We start from the raw sequence: 11,440 nt of genomic DNA on the forward strand, positions 1-11,440 counted from the left end.
AAATCATACAATGTGATTTTCTAGATTTTTTAAAAGATTTTTTTTTTTTGTTATATTCCGTCACTCACAGTTAAAACTGAGGTTAAAACCTATGATAAAAATTATAGACTTCTACATGCTTTGTAAGTGGGAAAACCTGCAAAATTGGCAGTGTATCAAATACTTGTTATCCCCACTGTATATATATATATATATATATATATATAAACAAAAAGTGTCTTGCTCATTTTGCGGGTTATTGTCTTCTCAGGTGTGAATCACGCTCCCACGCATATTGCCTTTCCAAACAAAAAGTGTCTTACAAAATTTAAATCAATGTATTGTTTTATGTGAATGATTAGGCAGGATGATTTTTAGATCTTTTTGAAGCAAAAACTCTAGGCGACAACATCCATTAGTCAAGTATTGTGGACACATATTTAGTATGTGTTTTGTGGCCTTATTTCAGAAACTTTAATTTTTAGTTTTTTCAATAACCATGCATAAACATTATTCTCTCAAAAATACAAACATGTACATACATGTTGCTCACATATTATGGTAGCCCTGTTTGTGCTAAATAGAGTGTAATTACACCTTTGCCATTAATATGTTTATAAGCAACTGAAAAAGCACAAATGTCAGGGCATGTCAGAACATCTCAAGGACCCCAAAAACACCTCAGACCCCAGCAGGTCAAGATTACACTGGTTTCAGTCTTCTAGTGTCCGACTGTTGAAGATATATGCATTTCAGGAGTAGCATTTCAGTAACAAACCAATTTTCTCAGAACTGCAGAGACTTAAGCCACTTTCAAGAAACGACTGAAACGCTTCTTTTACATCAACACTTGACCCATTAATACTCACACTTACTATTCTATATTACAATACATTACAAGCTCATGAGGGGGAATCACCATATTTGTAACAAAGGAAAGGAGACATATTAAACACAATTGCAGAGATTTTATTAAGAAAATTAGCATTAATCATTAAAAAAAAAAAAAAAAAAAAAATGCTAAAAACAGGAATGAACAGACAAGATACAAGAATCACCAAATCAGCTCCATCACACAGAACAGAGATAGATTATACAGTCTGAGTCTGTCCATTACTGTATTTAATATTATATTTAAAGCAGTTTACATATGAAGCACAAGCAAATTTAATCTAAACTTGGTGTCACTATTTCTTCATTATGATCAGAGTTTTTTCTCTGTTTTCTATGAAGAAGAAAATAAAACAATGAACAATCCTCTGTAAGTTTTTGCTATTGTAAATATTGCTGCAGATTCGCTCAAAACTCATCAGTATTTTATTCTAATATTGTCGGCATCTCTATTTCCTCTGGGTGCTTCGAGTCCTTCCTCCCTGCAAAATAAAAGCATTGACTGACCTCTCGTATGTGTTTTTATCATGATTGCAGATTGTTCCAGATCAGATGAGTGTGAATCATCAGATTGTGTGCGGCTCAAAACTCACCAGCTCTTCTTGCACAGATGATCTGAAGAAGAATCACAGTAGGAGCAGCAAACACTGCGATCTCAACAATAATCACAATCACTGCAGGAAACATGAGAGGAAGAAGAGAAACTGTACATGACTGAAGTCAAGGGTATTCAACTATCAACAGTTATTGATGAAGCTTTTACAGACTCACTGATAGTTTAATGTTATAAAGCTGTCAGTATAAATGAACGTGTCGTACCTCTGTATAATGATCCAGCAGTCACACAGACTAAAGTTTCTCCTGGATCTGTGGATCACGTCTGTTAGTTCAGTTCAACACATAATGCCACATATACACAACATCATCATCACATAATACTCGAGCTTCACACAGGATTTTCATTTTAGCGGGGCCCAGCTCCCAATGAGTGTATGATTTAAAAAACAGTAACACTTTAGTTTAAGATCTAATTCTCACTATTAACTAGTTAAAGGGCATGTTGCAGGTTTTTTTCTTTTTTCAAAATTAATATAACCTTGTGTGAAAATACCATATGAAAAGTAAATGCAGGATTAAAAATTGTTTTGCAAGACATAAGGGCACAAATTTAATAGAAAACGTGACAGTTTCCTTGACCGTGTTGAAAACTGTTTTTTTTTTCCACCATCGCGTCATATGACGTCACCAGAGGGAGTCGTTTGCCGGCTCTGCGTTCGCTCAGTGCGGAGTAGGTTGGTATTCAGTTGGAGCGGTCATGATTCAGTGTGTTTTCGGTGCTTATTGTATTTCAATTAATCATCGTCGTGGTAATTGAATGTGAAGTATGGCCTGCCAGGACACCGAGTCCACAGGTTTCCGAATAAGAAAAAGGACGGTGCGATATTCCGTGCCTGTAATGAACTGCGTTTTGTGCAGGGTAAGACACGGGACTTCACTTCTGCCTCTGCTTTGAATAACGCGGTAGTGTGTAACATTCACTATAGACCGGATGATTATAATCCCGGCGATATGTGCACACTGTCTCGGCTCCTTCATCGGGTCGCCCGGTGACGGTCCGCCTTCAGCATGTGGTTCGGCCGCCGGCGGGAAACATGACGCTCTCGGATCCGTCAGAGATCACTTATTGTACATCTGTTTTACAAAATGTGCCTTGTCTTAATTTAATTCATTAACATATCCTACATAAACTTTTAATGTAATGCATTTATGTGTTTGTTATTAGTCTGCAGTCGACACTTATTATTATTATTATTATAAATATAATATATTATGTTCTATAATTCATTTTCAATCTGTACAAACCGACTTTAATGTTTGTGTTGGCTGTTTCTACATATAAAGTTTTTATACAGTAAGACAGTTGTGATTGTGATCATTTTTTTTTATTCATCGTCACCAAATGGGTCAATTCAAAGCCTTTATAAAGTCCCTCTTCCTCTGGAAACTGTCTCCTAATGGCTGACACACACAACACATGCAAGTAAGGGTCTAAATACTAGCTTTGCTATTGCCTGATACATGATTATAATGATCTGTACAGTATTGTGATCTGAGCAAAGTGTTGTACATATAGTCGGCTAACGTGAATACATCTATAAGCTAACACTGTTCTCTCGCCCTGTTCTCCTCACACCACAACTCACCGTTGTTCTGTCTAACCCTGGCCTGTCCTGCTCACTTGGCTTCATATCAGGCTCATAATTATATGATATCATCATATATATCAATTATTTATGAATTATATATATCATACGAGTAAACATTTAGGCTACAATTTCCTCAGCTTCCGAGCTGTCATTGCGATCCATTGCTTTCCTATTGTTTACTTTGACCGCTCTCCCTCCCGTTACGTCACTTCCGGTTCAGCGGTTTTCAAATGCGGAAGTAAAATTTTCTCACAAAAACGACTCCAGAAGCCTAAATAGCGTTTTATAAGTATATGTTTATATTTAAATCTAGTTCCTACATTATTTTTCTATACATTGGCTTACTGGGTACTCTATCCTGCAACATGCCCTTTAACATGCATATTACTAGGATATCGGCTGTTTATTAGTATAAAGGCAGAGTTTTATAATCACTGAGGTCCCAAATGTGAGGCAGTTCGGGGGGTTCCCCTAACTCTATGATCTACATATGTGCATTTTAAGATGTTTTGAAGGCCAAAATATTGGATAACAATATCTTTAAAATCATTTCAGTGTGAAGTAGATTATTTTTCTCTCCTCATCTCCATCACTCTCTTTTTCTCTTTGTTTTTATCTTGCACTGTCTCTTCCCCTCTGTAATACATGTTGGAAATGGAGAACAAATGATTATGAATTCTTCTGATAAATCTCCAGAAATGGTATATATTAAACACTATCTGCATGCTTTGAATGTAACGGATGACCCAGAAATAAGAAATGTTAATGTAACAGACAAGGTTGAGATTTTTATGGATGATCTTATAGTTGAACACCTCTGGAGGGACAACGCAAGGAGAGCTCTCAAGACGGAGAAGAAGGAGAGAAAGACACTGGAGAAGATCTTCCACTAACGCTCAACTCCCTAAGAACGGACTGATTCATCGTGCACAGCAGTTAATAAAAATTATCAGACAAGTCGGACGATTAAATAAGAAAATAATCCATTTTCCATCCGTTCCTTTACTGAAGGCTACCAGGAAAGACAGGTAACTAAGTTCATTAAATTCATTCACAATATGTACACATTCATTATTGATATTATGCCTAATACAGGGCCATAGGCAGGGCTTTATAATCACTGAGGTCCTAAATTTGAGGTTGTTAGGGTTTTTTTATTATTATTTCTCTGATCTACATATGTGCAATATAAGACTTTTGAAGGCCAAAAAAGGATAAGAAATAGCTTTAAAACCATGTTAGGCTTTTTGTCAATACCTGCTCTCTCCTCTTATCCATTGCTCTTTCTTTTTCTGTCTCTTCCCTTCCTAAAGCTGGGATTTTTTAATTTACTGAAGGCTACAAATGTACACATTCATATTAACCTTTAGACAGAAGCCAGGGAGTTACCATGGAAACGGGGCAACTCAACTGACAAGCTGCAAAAACTCTGTCTCACTGTTTTCACAGCTTTCAGGCAAGTTTATTCCCTGAAGTTACACAAATAATACACACAACTGTTCCTGACACTTTGTTAACGCTTCTGTTGAATATTTCATTTACAGAAATGGTTTAGTGTCTTCGAAAAAGTCTGTTAGCATCTTAGCCGTTAGACTAACTATACCCACATAGCAACATTGCCACGTCCCTGATCCGGCCCACGTCTGGCACATGTGGAAAGATGATCTGGCCCACATGCAGCGTGGAATGACGGCCCTTGGGCAGACTGCTCTTGTTTGCCAGATCTGGGCCACAAGCAGGCCATAGCAATGCCACATGTCAGCCAAGAGCAAAGAAATAAACCAGAACTGGACCTTATCTGAGCCACAAAACCTGTGTATATTAAATATGGAGTCACCTCAGCCTTAAAAAGCCTGTTAACAAGCAGAATCACTGAAGGAAAGAAGAGAACAGAAAAAGAGACGAGCAGAAACACAAGAACTACAACTGACTTCAGACACAGCCTCAGATGAAATCAACTGAAGATAAAGACATTAAATCTGTGAAGATCTCAGCAGAGGAGGATTAAACAACTCCACAAACAGCATTACCAGCTTCACTTATTACTATTTTGCAAACAGGAGCGGATCTGGCAAACAGGAGCGGTCCGCCCAAGGGCCGTCATTCCACTCTGCATGAGGGCCAGATCATCTTTACACATGTGCCAGATGTGGGCCGGATCTGGGCCGAAACAATGTTGCTATCTGGGATATGACGTGATAGTTTGTCCCAAAGCTTGTCTACTCTTCTGCTATTCACTATAACTTGTAACTTGGCAGGTCAATCTTTCTCCGGTCAGATGAAACAAAATGAAACAAAATGTTGGCAGAGATAACTATTTTTCTTTAAGGTCAAAAATATATATTTTTAAAAATATATTTAAATCAGTTTATTTCATATTGGGGTCATAAGACACCCAGACTTGATGAATAACTGAAGTTTTATATGTTAAACTTGTTGCCGAGCATTACGAGTGTACGGCTTATTTTGTGTTTCTCTCTTTTTTTGTATATTTTGTTTTGTTCACTTTTACATGTATGTTTTTTGATAATTCTGTGAGTGGATGAGCAGTATTTTATGTCTGTTTGGTGTTTTTCATGGATCTACAGTAAATGCGCTGCATGGATGAGCTCAACATATCGTCTTCATGTGACGCTTTCTGGGAGAGTCGAGTGAAAGAACCGGAGTGTTATATGAACACACTACTCTCACTGTTTATACTAAACATGTCCTAGAATATGCATAAGTACGCTAATTGGGACACACCATAAAATAATATGACAGTCATATTTTGATGAGTTAACACTGAAGATAACTCTAGCATTATGCACTGGAAAGCACTGATGTGAGAAAGACAGTGATGATGTACCTTTAGAAACGTGTGTGTTTATAGTTGAGGGATCCTGAGAGTGTGTGATGTGGACTGGATTCACTGCTGTCGTTGAATCAGCTTGAGTTGTGAAGATCAATGTTAGTTCAGATCATTAATACTGTACAATATGACCATCATATTTTAACTTTGATCATCATATTACATAAAAAGTTAATATTTTTGCTGTCAAGTTTCAATTCCTTTATTATTTCCAGCATCTCGTTTTGGACTGTTACTTCACTGCAGTTCATTAGTTTGAAGCAATGCTTTGAGTTACTCTTCTGTGAGAGTCAAAGAAGCTTTTGTTCCCTCAGTTTGTTCTGGTTCAGTGATACTGATAGACCTTAGTGTTACTGACATTATGAGGCTCTTCTAACACTGTTTTCTCACCTGAATATTTGACAGTGTATCTGACTGAGGTCTCGAGTTGATTTCTGAGAGTAAGCTGACATCTCCACTCTCTGTTGTCATCTTCATTCAGGAGTGTTGTAGTCAGAGTGATGATGATACAGCGATATCGATCTGATGATGATAATATCTGATATCTGGAGTCTGTCTTCAGATCAACACCTGCCTGATTCACCCACAACAGCTCAATTCCCTCAGAACTGACCAAATAATCACAGGAGAGTCCATAATATGAATACAACTGGCAGGAGAGAGTCACAGAGCGGCCTGGACTGATCTCAGTCTGTGAGGATGAAGATGATGATGATGGAGACACTGAAACTGAACACAAGACACATATCACAGACTCTTCAATCATCATCTGAGTTTAAAAGGAGAATTTTAAATTTACCACATAATCATAAACTTACCATGAAGAACATGCTGATAAACACGTGCATCAGTTCCTTGTTTCTGTCCATTCACATATTGTCTGCAGATGTATAATCCATAATCTTCTCCTGTGACGTTCTTGATGTTCAGAGAGCAGTCAGACTCCAGACTCAGTCTCTCATGTCTCTCTGTGTCTTTATTCTTTATCCCTAAAGTAATCAGTTCAACTGCTGCTGAATGTCTGAAGCTGTTATAGTTCCATATAGTTGATTTGCAGTCAGAAAGAGCATTATTACAGGACAGACGCACATTTTCACCAGAACTGATGAACACATGAGCATCATCCACTCCAATGATACCTGAAACACAGTATATCTCAGTGATCAATATGATATATATTAATAAATTAAACATAAAACATACCAGCATAAAAAGCAGAAGTTTTAAATCATAGTATTTTTCCTGACTTAAAGCAAACAACACACTCTCCAGAATAAACTATTAGTCTTTATCAGAGAGCTGTTCAAATCACTGACACACTCTTAATATGAAGATAATTCTTCATCATCAGATGTTTGAGTGACACTATGTCCAGTATCAGGAATAATACAGTATGATCTGTGTGTATCAATACACAACTCTGAGATCACAACGTGAATGTGTGCAAGAATAAACTGAGTATGTTCAAATGAACTCTTTCCAGACTAATTCATAGCTGCCAACTTTTGAGTTTTGCTTGGAGTGAGATTTATGGCGGTGGGGGGTGATGTAAAAAAAAAATTATTGCATCACAATAAGTGTATTGTGATTGTCAAAACATTTTAGTAACAAAACTGAATTTTATTAGGCTTAGTGACAACGTTACAATGTTTTGTCACAGTTCTGTCACCTCGGTCTGGATTTTCCTATGGGTTTGTGACAGGGCTGTGACACGCTGGGTTTGTCATGTTTGTTCAGTCTGGTCCTGTGTGAGCACATGAGTGTCTTGTTGTTTCTTGTGCCATGTGCTCTCGTCGTAATTGTCAACCCCGCCCATCTTGTTATCTGATTATTGGTTAATTTGTCCCACCTGTGTATCTCGTTACCCTCCTTTGTTTGTTCCCCTATTTAGTCTCCTTGTGTTTGTAGTCTTGTGCTGATTCGTTGTATTGTTACGTGTTCCAGTTTGTAGCCTCTCATTTATGCCTAGGGTTGGAGTTTGTACCTTTCCAGTTTGGCATCCGAATAAATCACTCTGCATTTGAATCTACGTCTCTTGTCTACATCACGTGACAGAACGAATCGGCCATCATGTGGATTCAGCGGAGCGAACTTTGTCCCACGGAGAGGGAGAATGGTATCTCCTTATTTAAGTATTTTTCCGTGTGTGCTCAGAGGAATGAGGAGATCAGGGCAGTCGGCCCTCGGTCGGGAGGCGGTGAGATCTGTACTATGACTGTTAATAGTGTTAAGACCCCTGCTGATTTTCAGCGGTTTGAGGGAACCCGATTGGCCAGATTTTCTGGGACCCGCGGAGGCTGTAGGAGAGGAGGTGATAGAGGAGAGTTCCAGCATCACTCTTCACATCGGTCTCTACCGTCGGGTTCGCCCATTAGAAGGACATCACCACGGGGACCGTCCAGCACAGATCCCTCACCACTGATCTCGTCCAGTATAAGGTCTTCGCCACTGGTTCCATTCAGCGTAGGGACTTCATCGATGGTTTCGGAGTCTGCATGCAACCGTCCGAAGGGACGGAGGAGGAGAAGGTCGGCGCCGGTTCATTCAGAGACTGTTCACGTCACGTCTGCCCAGACAGAGACGGTTCACGTCACATCTGCCCAGACCGAGACGGCTCACGTCACGTCTGCCCAGACAGAGATGGTGCACGTCAGTCCCAACGAGTCGTCTTTTCACGTCAGTCCACCCAAGCCTGAACTCCACGTCAGTCCTGCTGAGCATGAACTCCTGAGGCCCATTCTGGTGGCCTCTGGGACATTGTCAGATTACTTCGAACGTCTGGCCAGAATCCTGGAGATGCCTTTCGGACCCACAGTGTCCGTTCCTGAGTCGGAGCCAGTGTCCGTTCCAGTGCCCGAGCCGGTGGTGCCAGTTCCAGTGCCCGAGCCGGTGGTGCCAGTTCCAGTGCCCGAGCCGGTGGTGCCAGTTCCAGTGCCCGAGCCGGTGGTGCCAGTTGCAGTGCCGAGCCGGTGGTGCCAGTTCCAGTTCCTGAGCCGGTGGTGCCAGTTCCAGTTCCTGAGCCGGTGGTGCCAGTTCCAGTGCCAGAGCCGGTGGTGCCAGTTCCAGTGCCAGAGCCGGTGGTGCCAGAGCCGGTGGTGCCAGTTCCAGTGGTGCCGGTTCCAGTGCCTGAGCCGGTGGTGCCGGTGCCAGTGCCTGAGCCGGTGGTGCCGGTGCCAGTTCCTGAGCCGGTGGTGCCGGTGCCGGTGCCAGTTCCTGAGCCGGTGGTGTCGGTGCCAGTTCCTGAGCCGGTGGTGTCGGTGCCAGTTCCTGAGCCGGTGGTGTCGGTGCCAGTTCCTGAGCCGGTGGTGTCGGTGCCAGTTCCTGAGCCGGTGTCGGTTCCTGTTCCTGAGTCGGTGTCGGTGTCGGTTCCTGTGCCATGGCCGCTTGAAGGGTCGTCTCCTCCCTGGCCTCCCGAGGGTTCGTCTCCGCCGTGGCCGCCCGATGGACTGTCTGTTCCACCCTGGTCACCCGAGGGAGAGTCTCCGCCCTGGCCGCCCGATGGAATGTCGTCTCCGCCGTGGCCGCCCGAGGGTCGTCTCCGCCGTGGCCTCCCGAGGGTTCGTCTCCGCCGTGGCCGCCAGATGGACTGTCGTCTCCGCCCTGGCCGCCAGATGGACTGTCGTCTCCGCCCTGGCCGCCAGATGAACTGTCTCTCTCATCCTGGTGCCCTGCAAGATCTGTGTTATCCTGGCCCGTAGTCTGGAATCTAGGCCCTCCCGTCCCTCCCTGGTTCCTTTACCTCTATCCCCTTTGTGTATTGGTGTCCTGAATTGTTTGTTTTGTTTTTTGTGGTCTTGCTCGTGGTGTGTTTTGTCTGGGTTTTGGTGTGCCTCCTTGGGAACGCCAGGTGGCGTCCCTTTGAGGGGGGGTAGTGTCACAGTTCTGTCACCTCGGTCTGGATTTTCCTATGGGTTTGTGACAGGGCTGTGACACGCTGGGTTTGTCATGTGTTTGTTCAGTCTGGTCCTGTGTGAGCACATGAGTGTCTTGTTGTTTCTTGTGCCATGTGCTCTCGTCGTAATTGTCAACCCCGCCCATCTTGTTATCTGATTATTGGTTAATTTGTCCCACCTGTGTATCTCGTTACCCTCCTTTGTTTGTTCCCCTATTTAGTCTCCTTGTGTTTGTAGTCTTGCGCCGATTCGTTGTATTGTTACGTGTTCCAGTTTGTAGCCTCTAATTTATGCCTAGGGTTGGAGTTGGTACCTTTCCAGTTTGGCATCCGAATAAATCACTCTGCATTTGAATCTACGTCTCTTGTCTACATCACGTGACATGTTTAGCCTAGGCTACATGGTACAATTTCTGGTTTTCAATTCAATTATTGTGATTTGATTTAATATTGACTCATTTAAATAAATATTAGGTAGGCTACACAAGATAGGCATTAATTTTTCTTAAGAAAAAAACAACTCACCTAATGCTGTAAACATACAGAGAGATATATAATGTGTTTTTTATTGTAATAACTTTATTTAATGATATAAGTAAAAATATAATAAATATGTAATATAGTACACAGTACACATATTTAGCAAAATACTCTCTATAGCTCTTTTTTTCTAGCCAACTAACGTGCTATAGCCTATATTATGGTCATCAAATGGCTTTCCTGCGGTAAATGTTATGTGACATAATTCTCCAGCTGTTTTATTGACCCCTTTTTTTGATCGATTGGTTGATATGTAAGAGGAATATACATTTCGGTAAGTTGTACTGTATCTTTCAACACTGTTCATTCGTGTTTATTTACTAGCTAGAGATGATCGGTTCACCTGCCACTAGGGATCTGTCGTGTCCACTGATCTATATAATGTCATTATATATAGATCAGTGGTCGCGTCACATTTACAAGCGCCAAAACGGTATTTATTGTTTGAATTTCGTAATAAAAGTGACAGAATCTGAGAGCTGAGATTTTTTTATATCAAAAGTAACCTGCTCTGTCTAGTCTGTCGGTCTCCGTGTCCACATTGCTTCGCGATTTTTCTGTGCATGAGAAAATGGATGTGTGGCGTGAGAGCGTGTGAAAAGTGTCAATTGCGTGTGTCTCACGGTGAATGCGTGAGAGTTGGCAGCTATGCTAATTCCACTAAATGTCTTTAGAGAAAATACAGATTTCTTTACCTGTGAGAAGTGAAGAGAGAATGATCAGTCCCAGCAGACACAGATCACACTTATCAGCCATTTTGTGTTTCTGTCAGTCTTTTCTCTTCGTTATATATAGTTACAGCTCTTCCTTTAAACATCATAAGCTCCTCCTCTGGTTTGTAACTTCCTCTGTTCTCATCAACTGAGTGTTGAAATTCTGCTAGAGTTGCTGTTTAGTGACACAATGCCACTGTGAAGTGTTGCTTTAAGTGTGTGTGAAACGTGTGAGAAGTGCATATACTGTGAACACACTGTCTCAACACACATCTGCTCTGAACAGTTTATTGGCTACTTTTGCACATGAGAGAATTACTGTTAGTCTCACTTCTTTATTTTAGCAGTTTCTTGCATGACGTTAAAA

At 41.3% G+C, this 11,440-nt stretch overlaps 1 protein-coding gene across 1 annotated transcript; it reads right to left on the bottom strand.

The window, feature by feature from the left end:
- Positions 1 to 502: 502 nt before the first annotated feature.
- LOC311066604 (uncharacterized protein) lies at positions 503 to 11,138 on the bottom strand. Its single transcript, XM_084087882.1, has 7 exons — positions 11,056 to 11,138; positions 6,747 to 7,067; positions 6,319 to 6,657; positions 5,926 to 6,006; positions 1,690 to 1,737; positions 1,464 to 1,544; positions 503 to 1,352 (listed from the first exon to the last, which is right to left on the bottom strand). Exons 1-7 carry the CDS (start codon positions 11,114 to 11,116, stop codon positions 1,297 to 1,299), a joined length of 987 nt encoding a protein of 328 aa, XP_083944008.1. The 5' UTR covers positions 11,117 to 11,138; the 3' UTR covers positions 503 to 1,296.
- Positions 11,139 to 11,440: the final 302 nt, after the last annotated feature.

The sequence above is a fragment of the Abramis brama genome, assembly GCF_963993115.1.
Source record: "Abramis brama genome assembly, chromosome: 1".
Lineage (NCBI taxonomy): Eukaryota > Metazoa > Chordata > Actinopteri > Cypriniformes > Leuciscidae > Abramis > Abramis brama.